This window comes from Panthera pardus, unplaced genomic scaffold (genome assembly GCF_024362965.1).
Source record: "Panthera pardus isolate Hobbes unplaced genomic scaffold, ASM2436296v1 HiC_scaffold_22, whole genome shotgun sequence".
Classification (NCBI taxonomy): domain Eukaryota; kingdom Metazoa; phylum Chordata; class Mammalia; order Carnivora; family Felidae; genus Panthera; species Panthera pardus.
The window spans coordinates 3,420,778-3,441,513 of NW_026526788.1; the positions used below are offsets into that span (position 1 = coordinate 3,420,778).

At 50.0% G+C, this 20,736-nt stretch overlaps 1 protein-coding gene across 7 annotated transcripts in view; it reads right to left on the reverse strand.

Annotated features, from left to right (window-relative positions):
* The window catches only part of SIPA1L2 (signal induced proliferation associated 1 like 2), a 222,509-nt gene that overhangs the window by 26,987 nt on the left and 174,786 nt on the right, over positions 1 to 20,736 (reverse strand). For 6 of the 7 annotated variants that reach the window (XM_053910190.1, XM_019419006.2, XM_019419005.2 and 3 more), the window contains 6 exons: positions 16,017 to 16,274; positions 14,192 to 14,275; positions 12,491 to 12,591; positions 11,983 to 12,086; positions 9,544 to 9,923; positions 2,276 to 2,500 (listed from right to left, as the gene is read on the reverse strand). In XM_053910190.1, coding sequence (XP_053766165.1) covers positions 2,276 to 2,500; positions 9,544 to 9,923; positions 11,983 to 12,086; positions 12,491 to 12,591; positions 14,192 to 14,275; positions 16,017 to 16,274 — 1,152 coding nt within the window. The remainder of the gene's footprint in view (positions 1 to 2,275; positions 2,501 to 9,543; positions 9,924 to 11,982; positions 12,087 to 12,490; positions 12,592 to 14,191; positions 14,276 to 16,016; positions 16,275 to 20,736) is intronic. The other variant, XM_019419003.2, reaches the window with a different exon arrangement.

A 20,736-nucleotide genomic window follows, 5' to 3' on the forward strand; every position in this document is an offset into this window, starting at 1 on the left:
TTCCACAATGTGATGTTAAAGAGGTAACTGGAAACTTCAGAGTTTTATCTTTTGTGTACAATGGGACATTGACGTTCTCTAATCCTTTGTGGCACAAACGCACCGGACTTGGCCCGTTTCAAAGCATCTTTTGGCGATAAGATGGGATGCTGTTTCTGCTGTCTGCAGGTGTTCTAGATTCATTGCTTCCACATTACAGTGTGTTCCCTTGTTTTAGGAGCACTCGACTTAGCTGGACAAGTCCTGGGGTGCCTGCCGCCCCCCCCCCCCACACACACAGGACGGGCACGACACAGCACGCAGAGATCCGGCCTGAGGCCCGGGTTCAAATCCCAGCACTAGCCTCGTGTGATGCGGGGAAGTAAAGCTTTGTCGCCCACATGCCCAGACCTCCTCCTCACGATGCTCCTGACTCTGCCCTTCTTTTACTGAGAGTCCGTGCCTTCAAACCTGTGTGTTCAAATGCACAAACTCTGGGGGGGCTCAGGAGAGCAAAATGTCCAAATGGGCACCTGTCATCCTTCCCTGACTCTTGCAGAGAGCCCTCAAACAGTGCTTTCACACAGAACTCAGAAGGCTCCGGATGAATTTGTGTGAGGCGCTCAGGAGACGTATCAATAGGCAGAAATACCAACGTTATCGTTAGAAATCTGCATTTATGGGGGTGCCTGGCTGGCTCAGTCCGTAGAGCAGGTGACTCTTGATCTTAGGGTTGTGAGTTCAAACCTCACGCCGGGTACGGAGCCTACTTAAAAAAAAAAAGAAAAAGGAAAGAGAAATCTGCATTTGTGGGCACAAAGTGTGGCTATCACTATTGAATTCCTTTCTTAACACCTCATTTGCAATTATTGACATGATGGGTTTTTGTGTGTTTTTTTTTTTTTTTTAACAAAAAGACTCCATGTTCAATTTCAGCCCTAAAATGATTTTTAGTTTAGAGAGCAGTAGCAGGCTCTCCATATTTAAAAAGCGGGATCATTTTTTTCCGGGAAAAAAGTGGTGCCAGTTCATCAACCAAGCTGAAGACGTAAAAGAGCTTTGTGGAAATCAGGGCAGCCCCCCCCGCGCGCCTTCCACACGTGACAATGCTGCAGACACAATGGCTTCACAGTTTAGTGCATGGGAGTTTCTTTCTTCTTAAGGCTGTCCTTTTATTTTTTTTATTTTTAAAAAATGCTTATTGATTTTGAGTGAGAGAGAGAGAGAGAGAGGGCATTCAAGTGAGATGAGTGGGGGAGGGGCAGAGAGCGAGGGAAAGAGAGAGACTCCCAAGCAGGCTCCGTGCGGTCAACCTAGAGCCTGATGCGGGGCTCGATCTCCCAAACTGCAAGATCATGACCCGAGCTGAAATCCAGAGTTGGATGCTCAACTGACTAAGCCACCCAGGCTCCCATGGCTGTCCTTTTAAAAATAAGGAAACAGGCGTGCCTGAGCGGCTCAGTTGGTTCAGCGTCCGACTTCGGCTCAGGTCATGATCTTGCAGGTGTGGGTTCGAGCCCCGCGTCGGGCTCTGAGCGGACAGCTCGGAGCCAGGAGCCTGCTTCGGATTCTGTGTCTCCCTCTCTCCCTGCCCCTCTCCCGCTCATGCTCTGTCTCTCTTTCTCTCTCTCAAAAATAAATAAAAAAACATTCAAAAAAATTTTTAAAAATAAAATAAAAAATACGCAAACAACGAAAATAGCTCTGACCATCCTTGTTTTGCGTTCTTGACATGGGATTTCTTTAACTTGTCTCTTCAGAGAGACATCAGAGCTTCCACAGGTGTTATAAAACGGATTATCGGCATCTTTCTTCTCTTTTTCAAGAGGCACCTCACGTCCCTCCCTACCTGACCCCACAAAACCAAACAACTGGAAGGGAAATCAAAGTCATGTTAAAATTGGGTAGAATACTTTCTCTTTGATGGTGTCACACAAGTTTAAGAAACACTCAGGGACACTGGGGGGGGATTCGAATCGCCCTTGAACTTGTTTATTTACAGACTCTATCCTCACACCGTCAACAGCCCATGACCGTGACTTTTCTATTGCAGGCAGTTTTCTGGACAGAAGACCACAGAACAGGGATTTCTCTCACTTTTCAAACATGAAACTCAAGGAAAGAGAAGACTTTGAAAGAGAAACGTAAATGCCAACATTTAAGAAGATATACAAGGATGTTTCTAGGTTATTCCTTCTTAGAAAATATATTTCTGTCGAGGGGAAAAATGCATCCGCTTAGTCCATCCCCAAAATGTGTGTAAGGTTGGGTAGAGAAGAGCCACTGGCCACCTTACCCCTGACACTCGGTCACTTCGGGTTCCTCGGGCGGCGGGCTGCCCTCCGATTTCTTCCAGCCGATGACATACTTGCTCACTGCCCCCTGCCTGTGGTAGGGCTTGGACGCGGACCCGGGGACCTGTTGGGCGCTGCTGTGGGACACGATGTAGACTTTGGACGTATCCAGAGACCCACTATTTTTGGAACAGTGAGCGGAAGGGCTTCCTGAATGGTGTGAACCGCTGAGGAGAAGAGCAGACAAATGCTGCGATACAACCAGATTTCATCAGTGCCAGCACGCTGCTGGACTCAGCCGCCCCCCCACCCCCCGCCCCGCCTCACTGTGCTCCCCCCCCTCCCCCCGGAACAAAATCGGGCCAAGCAGGCAGACGGGGCGGTCCTTCCACCGTGGGCCTGGTTGGGAGTGCCTGATTTTCCCAGCGCCGACGATGCTCACGTGCACACGGTAGGCCTGTGGCTGGAAGGATGTTAAAAACAATCAGAGGAAAATCAGATATAAACATAAGCAACATACTTAAAACCGATGCGCCGAAAGAGAGGAAACCCAAAAGAACGTGCTCAACGTCAAGTGCTGCCGGGAAAATGCTGACGCAAACCACGACAAGTACGCGGCACGCGCCCCGTGCTGGCAGGAACGGGAGTGGCTGGTAAGGAGTGCCCGCCTGCCAAGCGCAGGCGTGAGAAGTGAGGCAGACGGTTTGGAAACCAGTCTGGGCACGACCCGTAAAGGTGTGCACCTGTGTGGCGCACGACCCAGCAATTCCACTCCTGAGCGTGCGCCCTGGATAAACCCCTGCACATGTGCAACAGGTACCCATGGCGATAGGCGGACTGATCGTCACAGGTCCCCGATTCCCCCCACCTGGATCATCAGTAGCAAAACGGACGGCCAGTCGATGAACAAGAATGGATAAAGGGAAGACTCTGTGAACAAATGAACTGAGGTTGCCAACACCTTGGGTGAACCTCACAGACGTCACGTAGAAAAAGCAGCAAGCCACAAAGAATACGTCGCACGGTTCCATGTTTTTTTTTTTAATTTTTTTTAACGTTTATTTATTTTTGAGACAGAGAGAGACAGAGCATGAACGGGGGAGGGGCAGAGAGAGAGGGAGACACAGAATCGGAAGCAGGCTCCAGGCTCTGAGCCGTCAGCCCAGAGCCCGACGCGGGGCTCGAACTCATGGACCTCGAGATCGTGACCTGAGCCGAAGTCGGACGCTTAACCAACTGAGCCCCACAGGCGCCCCTGGTTCCATGTTTAAATAAGTTTACAAACAGGCAAACGGGACAAAGTTGCTCAGGAACGCAGGTATTCAGTTTGGAAAACAGTGAGGAGAGGCGAGGGGAGGGGGACAAGGAAAGCGGGCTAGAGGCTCCCTCCAGGGAGAAGAGAAGGGCATGGGAGTGGGTTCTGACACCGCAAGGCCAACTCGGCATCTGATGGTCGTATGCGCGTTTGCTGCGCGATCACGTGACCCAACAACAAACTAGGACTGAAATGAGGAATCCCTAAATCGCAACAAAACCTGTTTGAAGTCAGCAGTCGAACTACTAAGGCCAGAGGGACTCCCCGCTGACAGTATAACCCGCCCACAGAAATAGAAAAGCCTACAGATCTTTTTTAATTCAGGAAGAACTGACAACAGAAAGTTTCGTGACAAATGACAAACTGCAGTGATAGTGCCAGAATTCAGAAAGCAAGGAGGGCTTCACTTTCGGGAAAGTTGACACACCAGGGCCCTCTGAGGACCCCGGGGCCGGGCTGGCTGTGTCTTCATGCTACCTTCCCGGTGAGACCCGGGGAGGCTTTCTGAACCTCAGTTTTCTCATCTGTGAAAGGGGCTGTAACAGGGCCTCCCCTCAAAGGACTGCTCCAAAGACCATGTTAATATTAGCGAAGCACTTACAACAATACATGCCACAGAGTAGGCATTACAGGAAGGTCAGTTTTTGTTAGTGATGCACGCAAACGAGTTGTCCATAAGTAGGAGTACTTGCTATTCAAAGAGTTTACCGTAGGGCTCCCTGGGTGGCAGGCTTTCTGGTAGGATGAAATATTAACCTTATTCCGAAACCCGATGAGCGCTACCTTTCGGAAAACCCTGTGTATAGAGTTAAGTATCCTACAAGGTAGGAAGTAAAAGAAAAAAATCAAAATGAGGAATGGTTATTAAAATGGGCTTTTTATAAACGTTCAAAAGGAAAGAGGGTAACAAAATAAACCAACTCACTTTGGAGGGTTTACGTGTTGGAGGCACTGTGGTATATGAAAAATTAAAAACCAAACAAAACAGGGGCGCCTGGGTGACTCAGTCAGTTAAGCGTCTGACTTCGGCTCAGGTCATGATCTCGTGGGTCACGAGCTCGAGCCCCGCGTCGGGCTCTGTGCCGACAGCTCAGAGCCTGGAGCCTGCTTCGGATTCTGTGTCCCCCTCTCTCTGTCTGCCCCCCCGACCCGTGCTTGCACTCTCTCTCTCTCAAAAATAAATGAACATTTAAAAAAACACAAATAAAATGCCTCATTTACTACTATGAAGTAACTTAGCTACGGGGGGTGGGTCTGGTGTTCCTTAGCGTGGCTCAAAACTCCTTCAATCTGGGCTCTAAATCGTGGACTCTGGGGGAAGATGTGTCACTGCCTTCCCATGCCCCGAGCTCCCCAAGGAAGAAGCAAGGAGCACTGAGAAAGGGAGCTTTGACCTCTTTCCATTTACCGGGTATACACCCGGGGATACACTCCCAACATATGGGGTCTGTAGATGGAGGCCTGGAGATTTCCACCTAAGCTGTGAATTTTGAGAAACTTCAGATCGACCGATAAGGTATACAAATAGTAGAAACACATCCCTATATCCTTCACCTACATTCACTGTTACTATCTTGCTACATATATCCCTCTCTGAACCATTTGAGAATTGGTGGCAAACTCTCTATCATACTCCTATATTTTAGAAAATTTTGTTAATGTTTACTTTTGAAGGAGAGAGAGACAGAGTGTAAGTGGAGGAGGGGCAGAGAGAGAGAGAGAGAGAGAGACAGAATCCGAAGCAGGCTCCAGGCTCTGAGCTGTCAGTGTAGAGACCAACGCAGGGCTCGAACTCACGACCCATGAGATCATGACCTGAGCCGAAGTCAGACGCTTAACTGACTGAGCCACCCAGGCACCCCACCAATATAAAATATTTAAACACTAAACTCTAAGAGCAAATTCACCAAATCGATTTGATGAGCAACATGGCAAATATCTATGCTTAGCAGCAGTGACATCATTATCAAAGTTTTCTCTGAAATGGGTAAATATTCTAGAATGTTGGCAGTAAGCTTTTCATGAATCCTTGCCTTCTAGACTAAAGTTCTTATTTTAGAGTTTCACCCGCCAGATTCCCATCACTGCTACTAAGACAAGGGTATGAATAATGATATACAAGGGATGCTATGAGCCATTCTGCAGGAGAATCCAGAACATGAAATTATTATTTTTTTGCAGTTGACTTATTTCACTTTGCAGAACCTTGGTTAGGCTGATACAAATCCTGCTTTGTGTTCTGAGCTCTTACCTAAGCACCTTCCCCTGGCAGAAAAAAACGGGTTTGCTGAACCAAAGGTCTGAGCAGCAGAGAAAGCAGGCTGCAACCCCTGGGGTCCCATCTTGGATGACCTCTGCACACCCCTCCCCCCACCTGTTTTTGCCCTGCGCCACGGAAGCTTGTCTTAAAGAGTTTGAAGTCCTCTGTCTCCCTCCGCACAGTCCTGCGATCCTACCACACACACAACTCTGTGCTTCTTTCCTCCAGGACGTCTGCTGGGAAATTAAGTGTGTGAGCGCTGGCGGGGGGAGGGTGTGGCGGTCGTGCAAAAAAGCAGAACTAGAGTATTAAGTGCGTGCCACGCACTGATCGGGCCTCCTGAAACTGGGAACTGGGAGCAGCCGAACGCAGGTGCGCCCTACTTCTCTAGCAGAAATCCCCAGTGGGTTTATGAACTCAATCGGTAAGGGGTTACCCAGCCCTCCTCGTCTCCCATGTATTCCAAGGCCTACCCTGTGCAAAGCAGTGTAGCGGGTGCTGTGGATACCAAGTGAACGAGGCAGGCCAAGTGCCTTCTGGCCTCCAAACAGGACGCTCCAGTGAGGGGAGGCAGAGCTAAGTTCTTATGCGGGGGGATGCATAATAGGCCCAAACCATTTCAGCTCTGGGTGAGGGCTAAAAAGAAAGTAAAACACGGGATGGGGTACAGAGGGCATGGGGGCCGGGCTGTGATCTTCGCCAGGCGCTCAGCCCTGGTGTCAGCCCCTGCCCAGGTTTATTCTGCTCTTTCTCCTACGTGGGCTGCTCCCAGTCGTAGCCCAGACCGCCGGGCACTGGGCCTCAGCTCCCAGCCCAAAGAGAACCAGAGGAGAAAGTAGGGGGCTGGTGATTTCATCACCACAGACACACAGGCCCTTTAGGGTTTGCAGAATCGGACAGAGACCTTACTGAGCAAAATTCCTTTTCCTTCCACCCTCAGAGACTTTAAATCTCATTTTAAATATTCGAAACGTGCAATATCAGGGCACCTGGGTGACTCCCGTCAGTTAAGCGTCCCACTGGCTCAGGTCAGGACCTCACAGTTCTGAGTTCGAGCCCCGCGTCGGGCTCTGTGCTGACGGCTCAGAGCCTGCAGCCTGCTTTGGATTCTGTGTCTCCCTCTCTCTCTCACTCTCTCAAAAATAAACATTAAAATAAATAAGGAAGTGCAAAATATTGATGTATTTAACACAGAATTCAAAAACAAAATATATATTTCACATATACATAAAATAACATTTAAAATTTTTAAATATTTTGAATATTTTAAAACCGTCAAAATATTTTAAATCTGATTTTCTCTAGTTCCTCTGCACAGGTCAGAGGACAGACAGGAGGAAGTATTCAAGAGATTCAATTTGCTGACTAAATTTCCTACTGAGCAAAAGCCTACAGTGTAGGTTGAAACGTGGCCTCAGAGTCACCGTCAGCGAAGGACCTCGGGAAAAACCCAGCCAGGTGGGAACGGCTCCTAGTCCCTCAACATATATCATTTCCACAACAGCTGTGGACGCACTCAGTTTAAAGAGGTAGAAAAAAAGGCAAATCCATCAGAAATTCAATCTTGGCACTCTCATATACTTTCTAATAGCCTAACCCACTAAATTAACGGATGGTTCGGGTATTCAACAAAATCTCCTTCAAATCCTATAAATATCCCTACCTCTATTTACAAATGAAGGTGCTCTGAGAAGCAGGTTCCACAGAAATTTTCCTTAATAGTACGACACAGTTCCATCTGCGATGCCAATTACATTTGTCTAACAAGGTATCGCGAAGTCAGCCGTGTCACAAGTCTCGTCAGCTCTGAACGAGACATTAGAAGCGGGTGGAATCCCGAGATGATTTCTGTAAGTATGGCCGATTTTCAACTGTCCCTGAAATTAGGATAGGAATAATGCAGGTAACCGAAGTCACTGCTAATACTCCTATATTATTTATTTATTCCTAAACATATTTTAAGTCAAATTAGTAAAGAGAACTGGTAAACAGTGGTAAGAATGTCTATCTTGAAAACAATCTCCGCATCCTACGCTCCATCTGCCTCCGTAGAAGAAGACGGAGTATGGGGTGGATGGACAGTTAGGACTCCCCTGCCTGGCATCCGCCCCCTTCTACTGCTGTAACAATACCCCGATTTCTTCCGGGGAAGCAGCTGTCTTCACCACCCCTCAGCCGCCTCCTGCCTCAGACAATGGTGCCCCCTACCAGGGTGGTGAAAGCCAAGGGAGTGTGAGGAGATACTTGGGGGTGGGGGTGGGGGGGGGAGAGTTTCTGCTGAAACTAGACAAGAACCACACTTTCTTCCTGTGGACAAAAGAGCGTGAGCTCGGGGGGCCTACAGGCGACACGGCCAAATTCAGCCAAGAGGATCCCCCCACCATGATTTCGGGGCCTATCACGTCAAGCCTAATGATGGGGGCAGTCCAGTCTTGGGTGGTTATCAAGCGAGCTGCAGCAGCACCTTGACGGTTCTGGACTTTTCTGTTACATGAGCCACAATACTGCCTTTGTTGTGTGAACCGATTGGGGGGGGGGGGTCTTCTTTGACTTGTAACATAAACGCCCTTGAGTGACACACGCGGTAAGTAAGACACCGAGGAAGGTGTTAGCCACAGGACAATAAATGCGGGACCGCAGCAGTGAGTATGTGCGCACACGCGCAAGTTTGACGTAAAGAATTTTCCACGACTTCCGGGGGAGACAGCCGAGATGCTCTGCACGCTGGCACTGAGAACGTGACCACGGCTACTCCTGTTTGTGCCCACTGACTGTGTGTGGGGCTGTCCAACGTGGCTCCCAGCTGAGACTCCGTGAGGTCCCCATCCCCTGGCGGTGGCTGTGTGACAAAGGGAGAAGGTCTGGCGGGAGACTGGGGGGAGGGGGAGGGCAGCAGTGGCCTTGAGAAAGGCTCTGGGGGCAAGTCCCACAGTAGCTGGGGGCCGGGTTAGGAAGCCTCGCAGGCAAGAGGGAAATGAGGGTAGCCGGTGTGGTTAAAGTCTGTCCACAGCCACCTCTGAACAAATGGATTTCTCCATCTAGTCTCTGAAGGCAGAAATCACAGACTAGATGGGTTTTTGAAATGTACAGACATACGTCTCTCACACACACACGCACACACACACACACACACACACATAGGAGTTTAAAACCACTCGTAACCGTGTGTTAAACATCTACACCTCAGAATAGCATCCTGTTAAATGCAGCTAGTCTTCGTTTTAAAAAACCGAACCAATCATCTGAACGAACTTTCGGACCTCGGGTCCCCCCTTGCGGTAAAGGGGACTCCGGGACACAGCTCAGCGGGCACGGCCTCCATCTAAGGGAGCTGCGCACGGCCCCCCGAATTACCGTGCGCTGCAGCCTGAGGGCCGCCTCGCTTGCCACCGCTTCTCCTAAAAGCTTAGGAACAAGCCGAACTGGGAGAGAGGTCAGTGCCTACGGGAGCGAGCAACCGCGCTGTGCAGCCTTCTCTCCGATTCAAAGAGAAGGGTAGCGACACCTCCACGCGAGTGACTTCCCGGGGTGCGCATTTCACGGTCGGACCTGAGACGTGAGCCCTTCCTCTGAAGTCACACGGCCGGGCACGCAGGGGGCCGGACCACGCCCTTCCCATCCCGGGGCCCCTCCCCGCCCCCAGCAGGACCGGGCGGGCCCCCGCCGGTGCCGGGCAGTGGTGCAGGGGCACTGACCTGGAGTGAGACGAGATCTCGCTGAGGTCGCCCACGCTGCCGTCGGCCGCGCTGCCGGCCGGCGCGTAGCCGTGCACCGCGTACATCTTGGCCGCCTCGCCGTCAGGCCCCGGGAGGTCGGCCGGGTCGCCCCACTGTTCGGCGCGGCTGTGGATCACGGCCCTGCCGCCCGCCAGGTGCACGGGGCCCAGGACGGCGGCCGGCATGCAGGGGGCCGTGTCGATGCCACTGTCCGTGGAGGCCCCTTTGATGTAGGTGAGCCCCAGCAGCTCCGGGTCCATCAGGTCCCCGGACCCAAAGTGCTTGTCGTCGCTGTTGCTGGACGTGTTGCTGGACAGCGTGTTGCTGCTGGAGTGACTGGAGCAACTTTTGTCTCCAATCTGGAGAAGAGAGAGAAACGGAGGGGCGTCAGACAGACCCCAGACTCTGCTTCCTTGTGAAACTTCTTCTCGCCCAGACTCACAGAGCTACAGGCCAGAGGATCCCCCCGGGACCCTTTTGACGCGCCCCGCCACGTGAGATGATGAATGGCAGAACTCACTTTTATGGGTTTTTGTTTTTGTTTTTTTAGAATTCACTTTTTTTTTTTTATTTAAAAAAAAAATTTTTTTTAATCTTTGTTATTTATTTTTGAGAGAGAGAGAGAGATAGAGTCTGAGCAGGGGAGGAGCAGAGAGAAAGGGAGACACAGAATCCGAAGCAGGCTCCAGGCTGGTAGCACCGAGCCCGATGTGGAGCTTGAACCCACGAACCGTGAGATCGTGACCCGAGCCGAAGTCGGGTGCTTAACCGACTGAACCACCCAGGCACCCCTAGAATTCACTTTTAAAAACTCTCCTGGTTTTATGCACAAGTCCCAGACTCCTAATCCGGCTCATAACTCATCTTAAGTTACATGGGAATCTCCTCAAGCCTTTGTTCGATTCTTCGTGCGTGAAGCATGAAAGTGTTGCCGCGGTGTCACCAACCGGAAAATAATCAACAAACGTTACACAAACCGGGGAGGCGCATGGCAAATTAGCACAAAGAGGGGAGCAGTCTTTTACCAAGAAAGCTCTCCTGTGACAAATTGCAGTGCCAGCCCCGGGTTCGGGCACAAGACCCGGGTTTGAATCACAGCGGTGGGATGGTGTCCAGTCACCTAGCCCCTCCCTGTGCTCACAATACTGAGCTCCGATGATTAATGCGCGGGCCCAGTGAGATAATGCACGGCCACACGCTGCCACCGCGAAGAGCAATCTAATACAAGTGACTTCTCTGAGGGAGCCGGAGTCACCGTATGCCCCCGGTGCTAATGAGAAGGGGCTCTCCTTGCAGTCTCTGCAAGACACAAGGCAAAGAGAGCATCTGACTCAGGGAATCATACCGACTGGCTTCTCTTCAGAGCCTGGGAAAACGGACAAGGCCTGAAGCGGGAGCCAAGGGCTGGGATCATGAGGCCAAGTCATGTCCTGATCTACCTTAAAGTGGTTTGGCGGCCAAGTCATGCCCTGATCTACCTTAAAGTGGTTTGGCCTTTTCTCCTTCCTGCCGCCCGTCAGATCCTTAAGCACACCCCCCTGACCTTTTTAGCGCACACTGCCGTTCTCACGTCTACTCCTACCCCTGCCTTCCTAAAGGGGTCTTACACCACCGTCAGAGATTTGTCAAGGTGGAATTCAACGGCTACTGTGAGGCTGGCTCAAGACAAGGCCCTGACATCGCTAAGGGAAGGACGGTCCCATGGGTTCCCCGGGCACTCGGCTGTAGAGCTCACCAGTGACTCCTGAACAAAGAGGGAGAAAGCAGCTCAGGTCAGGAAATGATAAAATTTCTTCACCTGCGAGCTCTCAAAACTAAGCTAGTTTCAAATGTTGGCTTTTTTTGGCCAATGGCCAACAGGTCACGTTTTCGCATGTGACAGGAAGTTCTGCCTCACTGAGCTACGGCCGCCTGAATGGAACGGCATGTGCTAATGCATGGAACAGCATGTGCCAATGCCCGGGAGCCCATGCCGGGCGCTCTGGAGCACTACCTGTCAGTCCTCGCTGCTGACCGCTAGTCAGTGGCCACGAGTAGTACCGTGAATCATTACGCGGCCAGCTATGGGCAGGGTATGCTGCTTTGCACTTTCTGGCACCGCCCACAAGGGCGTAAACCGTTGACCATAAAAACAGGACTGTGGTTTAGTAACCGCGATGCCGGATGTCACGGATCGGAAGGCTGGAGGACATAGTCTTGGCTTTGCCAGTACTTTCCCGTGTGGCCTTTCTCTGAGGTTCTTTAGAAATCAACGAGGGAAAAGAAAATGTAACTTATGTATAGATTTGTCTTCACCTCGCCTCCAAGAGACCTGGGAGGTAGACGACCTGCGACCGAGTCCCCGGATTCTCACGCGACGTGTGCGGAGATGCATGAGGCCGGCCACGTGAGAGGGGCGTTTACGGACGAAGGACTTACGTGGGAAAGCTTGTTGGGGGAGTCTTTGCAACTTGAATCTTTCTGCAGGGCTCTTTCCTTATAGGAACTCAGGACTTTGGAGGATGGGCCATGCCATTTGGTTTCTATCGCATAAAGAGAGAAGAAGAGGAGAATATCTGGTTTTTAGTGTTAACGAGACAGCAAAGCCACACAGAAGCCGAACAGAATGGTGTGGAGACAACGAGCGGGACTGTGTTTCTAGACCCTTCTGGTCTCCCCAACGCATACACCCCCAGGGTGGGCGGGACCACCACCAGAAGGTCAATGTTCCGTTGCCACAGGCACCACAAGCACAACCACCCAGGACGAGGTGCCCCGTGGCGTCGGAAGACCCCTCCGACCACACGGGCTTGCTCCCACGACAGTGCTCACCCAGTGGGCGGAGCCAACGGACGAACGAACAAGTAAACAAGCGACAGGAGGAAGGAGGGAAGGGGGTTGAAGAGCACGGAGGAAGGCCAGTTTACCAGCCGGCTTTCTCATTTACCCAGATGCCTGCTTCCTTCCAGCACCTCCTCCCGCTCCCTGGCTCCTTCACACTCCAAAGGGCCCGCGCCCTGGTGCTCGAGCAGCAGGGGAGACTGGCACCTGCAAAGACCACAGAGCTGAGTGGCCGGCCGGCCGGGCATCCGCGGACACATCCCCTGGGGGTGCTGCTCCGGAATGGGGGCGCGGGGGGAGCCCTCGGCAGAAGTCGTGTGCCGGCCCGGCCCTGCCAGGAGTGCTTCAAGCGGCTGTAATCGGGGACCCTGTGGTGTCACTGCCGGCTCAACAGAGGCGCCTGGATGACAGCCATTTACAGACACGAAAGGGCTGCCCATGCCAGGAGGTGGGAGGGCTGGCCAGGGTCAGAAAACCTGTCCCCAGTAAGCCAAGGAGGAGCTCACTGCTTCTGTTTCGTTTTGTTCCGCTTTCCTTCCTGCTGAGAATACATGGAACCGATACTTCTTTATATTAATGTTTTTAAGGACAAGAAAGTAAGACTGTTTCACTCTAGACTACATCTCTGGACTCTGTGGTATGAAAACCCCAAAGAGGGCAACATAATTCTACAAAAGAAATGAAGGACGGGAAACTTCTTCCTGTTACAAAACGATTCTTACTTACAGAATCTGGTTACAAACATCGACTGCTAAGCCTAAACCAAAGGGATCCAGGGAGAGACATTTCCCTCTGCTTCTGTGAGAGCAGTAACGAAGTTGCTGTTCCCCCAGCAAGACCCTTCTCGACCCTTCTCTGCCCTGGCGGTTCTCTCCTCTCCAGACTCAACTGCAAAACAGTACGTGGCATGGGGCGCCTGGGTGGCTCAGTCGGTCGAGCGCCCGACGTCGGCTCAGGTCGTGATCTCACGGCTCGTGGGTTCGAGCCCCGTGTCAGGCTCTGTGCTGACAGCTCAGAGCCTGGAGCCTGCTTCGGATTCTGTGCCTCCCTCTCTCTCTGCCCCTAACCCACTTGCATTCTGTCTCTCTCTCTCTCTCTCTCTCAAAAATAAACATTAAAAAAATAAAATAAATAAAACAAACAGTACGTGCAAAAGATGCTGTCAGGAACACCACCCTCACCCTTTTCGTCCCTGACTTTGCTGGATGTTTCTCCTGGGTTTCTGTATCTGTCAGTTCAGCAGACCTCGGGCATCCTTGGGCTCGACCTGACCTGCCGGCTCTTGGACACCACACACACACACACACACACACACACACACACACACACGGACCGGGGACGGTCCTCAGCTGCGTGTATGAGCACCCCCCCACCCCCACCCCGCTGTTCTCAAACAGGAGGCAGGAAAAGACGGCCAAGCGCTCTACCTGCCTTCTCTGATGTCGGGCTGCGCTTCAGAGAAAAAGCACTTCCAAGAGAGGCTGTGAATTTGCTCCTCGTCAGCAACTTAAGTGAGGGGAAAACTCCCGAGGGCCACTGCCTAGAGAGTCCCCTAACCCTTCATTTTCAAAAAGACTTTCCTTATTAAGACGAAAAAACACACAGGCTCAGAATATGGATGAATGAGCTCAGCGTACATAGACATGACGAGCTGCTTGGCCTGGACGAGTGACTTATGACAAGCCTGCCTGGCTTTTTTATACCCCCCCAAGTGGCCTCACGTACAGCAGGCACTCAGTACACGCTTCAGTGAGTTACTGACCAGGTCCCGCCCAGAGGCCAGCAAGGAGGTAAGACTGAGCAGTACCCGTCATATGTCGCCTGAGGTCTCCAGGGTCCGCTGCCACCAGGCCCAGGGTCGCTGGAGGAGGACTGGTTGCTGGGCGAACTTCTGGAACAGGAACTAGAATTATTAACGGGGCACCAAGGAGCCTGCACAGCGGCCAACGTGGCAACCGGGCCCAGTTTGTTTTACAAATAAACTCATCTTACGATGACAGAGAAAAGGAAGAAATTCGCATCGCAGCGTGAAACAGAATAAACCACGGGCAAATACACCAGGAATGGGGGGGGGGGGGCCAGAGACATTAGGTGGCCATTTATCACAGGAAGGAGATGTGGCAGGAATAAGCCTTCACCATCTGAAGGCTTAAAGTGCAGAGAATGATTCAGGTGAAATATGGAAGGACAGCACACGAACCCCCAAGAATACAGAATTTTGAAAACATTACTACCACCTGTTCTGTAAAGCTTCATGCAAGGCACGTTGGGGTCCTATATTTGCAATCTATGCGGAGGGAAAACCCTAAATTGGTCAAAACCGTTTATTTTCATACATCTGTTGAATGCAATCCTATTTATTTCAGATACACAAAAATAAGTATGACCTTTGAGAACTCACTTGATAAAGATGTGCTTGCCAGGTTTCCGTTTTGTTGCTAGAACTCTCCAGGTTTTTTCCCTATAATTTGCTACATTCTGCATTAAAAAGGGAGGCTCTGGAGACCCCGTCCCTCCCACATGCTGCCCTTTTACCTGGGCTACCCACGTGCACTTCTTTGAATATGGCGAGTTTATAAACTCAGCAGACATCCGAGCGAGGAGGCCCAGAGCCAAGATAATTTAATGCCAAATTAAAGGCACATCGTTCCTGCATTCAACCTATAAAGAATAAACTGGAGAAAGACCTCATGTTTTAATCTAATTGTCATTAATACCTGTATAGGCTTACTATGTGCCAGGAATGGTTCTAAGCGGTTTGCACGTATTGACTGATTCAATCCTCATAATGCCCTGAAGAGGTCCTCTCTTATTACTAGGTTTATTTTTCAGATGAGGAAATCGGAGTGGGGAGAGGGTGAGCAGCCCGGCTCAGCATCCTTGTTTCCAGCGCTCTAATAGATACCAGAGCCCCACCAGCCACTCTGCACAAACTACGGCCTCTCCATGGCCCGTAAGTTACGAGAAAACGAAAACTAAAGCAGGAGAAATCAACTGCTTTAACCACAAAAAGCCAAATTTACCATTTTGTTCCCTTAAAACTACCTAACGCGAATTATGCACCTAAAAATTCTCACCAGCTTCTAATGCCAACTTTTAGACAAGCGCATTCTGTCATTGAAAAATTAACTTGAAGTTTAACTCAACTTGCTTAAAATAAGAGGAACAAAGAGAAGATGTGCTAAGGACCTTGGGACCTCTTAAAATACTACACTTAAAATAGTACATTAGGAAGATGGGATTCAGTCCCCGAGTTTGCAGTTTTACTTATACTTAAAACTGCCTGCGCTCATCTAGAGGCTCCTGGGAATGCCTTCTCAGTTATCGTGCCTCGGAAGGTTTTAGGGAGCAAGGTGACCAGGAGGACCAGGACGGAGAGAAAGTCGCCGCCCTGGTGGACGCATCCGGAACAGAACCTGCGTACCACCGGCACCAGGGCTGGGCGAGGGGCGGGGACAGATCCCAGGCACCACCCCCATCCGGGGCCCGCCCTGCCGCCTGCCTGGCCTGCTTGTTCAGAACAGGCCAACCCAGAACCCATCGAGCCAAAGCCGAAGTGCCTCCCTGTAACATCAAGTTCCAGCCCCAGGGTTTGATAAGTGCCGTCCCTGGGGAAAGGGCATCGGCATTACCTCGTGCCGTCCGGCAGCTTCCGGTCGAAGGAGGTGCTCCGGGGAATGGCAGCCTGGGCCTGCTGTAGCAGCTGCTGGCACTGCAGGCGGTCGGGCGTGCCGGGCACCGGGGACGCCCTGGACAGCGGCTGCAGGGCGGGCGTGGGCACGCGGTGCCACGTGGTGTTCCTCCGGAAGGGCGTTTTGTACTCGCAGGGGGTGCCTTCACTGTCCAGTTTGTACTCCACCATGGGGATCCGGCAGAGCTCCGAACACCCTCTGTGGGGCCGAGAAGAGCGGATGAGTAGGGAGGGAGGCTGGGCGCCGAGCCATCAGCACGGCTGCCCTGCGGCTTGCAGAGACGGGAGGAGAGCCACGCACCCTAAGGAGTATCCCTGGCTTCTGGTGCCTCTGTTTATGCTCCAGTATGAACCAGTAGGATCCGGTATCACGCTGGTGGCTCTGGCTTATTGGCAGATACGGCTGTAGGCATTTCATGCATATACCCTCTCTACGTCTTTCACAAACTTCTTAGTCTCGAACGTATCTTTAACCAATTTGCACACGTGACATCGTGCACAGTGAACACAGGCAATAAACAAACTTTAACAGATAAAAAATGCCTCCTATACCATCTGAACAGGTTCAAGAGAAGTACAGTTATATAACCAGGAATTAGTCGCATGTCACTTCTTCTATGGAGTCTGAGAACAGTGGAAAATAAAATTAGTAAAAGCTGTCACAGTCCAGGGGAAACCCGAGTGCCCATCCCGTCACAGTGTGGGTCTGAGTTACCACAGTCACTCTCTCAAACTAGCGCTACAGCTTCCAGAACGTCGTCTCCTGGAATGCTCTCTCGTGTGCTCAAATGACCAGCCAGGAACCTGTTAGCCTCAAAATATGATTTAAGTGAGACATCTCTCAAGTTTCTCACTAATTACATAGCGCACACAGTACTATTAACTTCACAAAGTTGGCCCGTGAAACCAACTGGCACCGTTTGGCAAGGACACGGGAAGCCTGGGTAGGTTTCAAATCTGAGCGCTGGTGCCTCTCCCCAGACATTCCAGAGTCAACATAAAAACTTGGTAATATTCACCCCTTGAGAAACCTACTAGGGTAACATGGTTCTTTAAACAGGAGACTTCTATTCTCAGGATGGTAGAAGAACGTTTCAGCCTCTTGTCCAAATCATTATGCAACAACAAAGAGAACAGGAAACAGACACAAACTTGACCATCTACAAAAATTGAGACAACTGAAACTGTAAACTTCAGCAATCAAAGACGAAAGGCCAGTGGAACAGTGCTAAAGGTTTAGCGGAGCAGAGGAAGGCAAAACCCAAGGGTGTGCAGAGGGAGACAAGGAGAGATGAGACCATTCCCCTCGCACAACCCCGAGCAGGTGCAGGGACAGGGAGCATCAGGCAGCACAGGAGGCAGGAGTGAGGGAGAATGCTTAAGAGGTGGGGGTTATTTAGAAGAGTACACAAAAGAAAAGTTTGACACTGGGCGGCTTGGGTCCATTCAGGCGATTACCACCCCTGCCTCTAGGGGGCAGGAACAATGCTCGAGGGACCGCCACCTGACGGGATCCAGACACAGAGGAAAAGCACGGCCGAAAACAAAAGGTTAAGTGAAAGTCTCACTGGAAAATGAGACCTACAGTCATTTCTTCTTACTCCAAACCCAGCTTCATAATGCTGATCACCCCACCAAGGCGGATGAGGATCTCCCTCTAGAGAAAAGACAATGAGATGTAAATTAGATATAAGCCACCCAATCACCCTGTGTGAGGCTCACTGACCAACCATATCCTTCAAGAAGGAGGAACTTTTGAAATTTAAAAACATGACAGCTAAAATTCAAAATAAAAAAGTCCACTAAGACAGCTGTAAGGGAAACTGAGGAGCTCTCCCAAAACGTTACTGGAGGGTGAGCATATGAAAATTAAAGTTCATTCCAAAAAGTCTAATAATGTCTACCTAACAGAAGTACCAGAAAGATAAAAGAGAGAGAGAGAGAAGGGTGGAGAGGAAATTATTAAGAAACAATATAAGAAAATCTCCAGAACTAAAAGATACATAAAATCAGATTAAAAGGTCCACAGAGTGCTCAGTGCAGTGAGTGAAGAAAGGTCCATGTCAAGAGACGTATACGTGCATACATACATAGGTGGGATGGGAAGAAACTTTAGGAGGCGATGGGTATGTTCATGGTGTTGATTATGATGATGGTTTCATGGGTGTCTACTTATCTCCAAACTCTCTGAGCTATATGTGTTAGATGTACACAGCTTGGTTATGTCCATCATACCTCTATCTCTCTCTCTCTCTCTCTCTCTCTCTCTCTCTCTATATATATATATATATATATATATATATATATAATTATTATTATTTTTTCCCCCAGACATCCTTATGGAACTACAAACCCTTGGGTTACAGAGAAGATCCTGAATTCCTAGGGTGGCGGGGGGCGGGGGGCAGGAGGTTGGAGAGGGGGGCCGGCCTCACATAAAGGACTGGGGCACAGAACGGCTTTATTTTTCTCAACAGCACAACTGGATGCAAGTTACTTCTCACCCATCAAATCAACAGTACTTGGAGCCTGGGAGGAAGAGACAGGTAGGGATCAAAAACAGTGGCCTGCTTTTTGGCTAGGGAAACCACGTGGATGGTGGCACTACCCTCTGAGGAGAGAAGCAGACTGGACAAGCCATTGGAAAGAGACACTTAATGCCCGCTTTAGTAAACTTCACTTCATATGTTATCCTAACTCTCCTTCTCCCAAAGCAAGATTCACCTCTTACCTGGGCAAGTTTAAATTACTCTGGATTTACTGAATGTATTAGTTAAATTACTGGTCAAGGACAATAAGTCCAGCTTTACAGTGGATTGTCATGGATGGCACTTTCCAAGTGTTTTTCTACTTAACCAGAGGACACATCCCCTTGACTAGTGATTCATCCATACGACCAACAACGTAAGTAGAAATCATAAGGGTGGGATATTATGGTCATACCAAAACATCAAGAAAACCTACTCTTGTCTTCCGCCCTATCTGGTGCTCTAAGCAAGTGACTTGATATTCAGGGATGTCAAAGGGTGCAGTTGTGAATCCTAAAAGGAGGGAGACCTACCCAAGTTAAAGGTCCTGGAGTTAGATCTGAATGAAAGGAACATGGAAGTTTGAGTCTTGTGGACCAAAGGGCAACATGTATTTCCAGCGCCTTGTTTGGGTTCCAAGTTTCCTGGGCTGACTTAAAAGGAAGAAGCAGCAAACAGAAGACAGATGGCTGAGGAGTGTGGAATATTTAATTCGCCCTCATAGACTGTAGTCTTTAATAAGACGTTGTAACTTAGCTCGAATCTCTGAGCGAAAACATTACACAAATGCATGCTCATGACTAATATTTTAGAGAGTGCTGACACAAGCGTGTGCAAACCCATGTGGTGGAGGGGAGATTCGGGGAGGAGTTATTTCACTTCCAGCCTCTTGCATGAAGTCGTATGTAAATGATCTTTTGGATGCTAAAAACTGGCATACTTTTGCCCGAATACAAATCACGTACTTAAACAAATAGCTTTGTTTGAAAATCGAAACTGATTCTGTTAGTATGTGACATTTTTCCAGCAACTGCTCTTATAAAACCCTAGGTGTCTGCTTTGTTCACTTCTGAGAGTAAGACAGCAAGTAAATACCGCTAATTTTACCATATTATCAGACCTAGTCCAATGCAGTTCTGCTGTCTATATAAAAGAAATGTCTGGGGGCACCTGGGTGGTTCGGTTGGTTGAGCGTCCGACTTCGGATCGGGTCATGATCTCACAGTTTGTGAGTTTGGGCCCCACATCGGGCTTTGTGCTGACAGCCAGGAGCCTGGAGCCTGCTTTGGATTCTGTGTCTCCCTCTCTCTCTGCCCCTCCCCCACTCTCACTCTGTCTCTCTCTCTCAAAAATAATAAACGTTAAAAAAATAAAATAAAATAAAAGGAATGTCTGGAAGGACATGTATAGAAAATTCAACCAATTTTTAGGGACGTGGGAAGAGGGCTCGATTAAGAATTGCCAGTTGGCTACAGCTGCTGCTGCAGGGAATACGGAACGTCATCCACACCTGCACCTGTCCCTGCACGCGTTCCTTTTGCCTCCGTGGGGAGACAGCGTGGGGAACCACGCGAGACATCCCCGCTCCTCTAGAGCATCAAGCCTGGTGCTGCCATGAAGGGGCACACAGCAAGTATTTCTAGCCATTAAGAAAAGACCGCCGGAGACCCAAACCGACCAAAGGCGAAAAGACCTCGCACAAAACAGACATTCCCCAAAAAGTGAGCCGTTAGTCTTGTGCATAAGTTTTTTTTTTTTTTTTTTTAATTTAACCAAAGACAGATCTTGAGCTTTCCTGCATGAGGGCATACATTTGGAGCCCTCCGATAAATGCCTTCGGCGCACTTTTGACACGCACCAAATCAAGTCCACGGATGTGAAGTGCATTTCTAGCTCCTGGCACGCTTTTCACAGTCTGCTCGTGAAAAAGAAGGCACTCGAAGATGTTAGAGAAGGCTGATTTCCTCGTTCAGTCACTTACAAATGTACACGTCACCTGATTCTGCTTCTAATTAACATGCCGGGTAGAGATCAACACGCGCTCCGCTTCAGGGTCAAAAATAAATATAATTTTTGACACTGTTTGTCGAGCCAGTAACTTTTCTCCGCTTCTAATATTGCTCTGTAGTATAC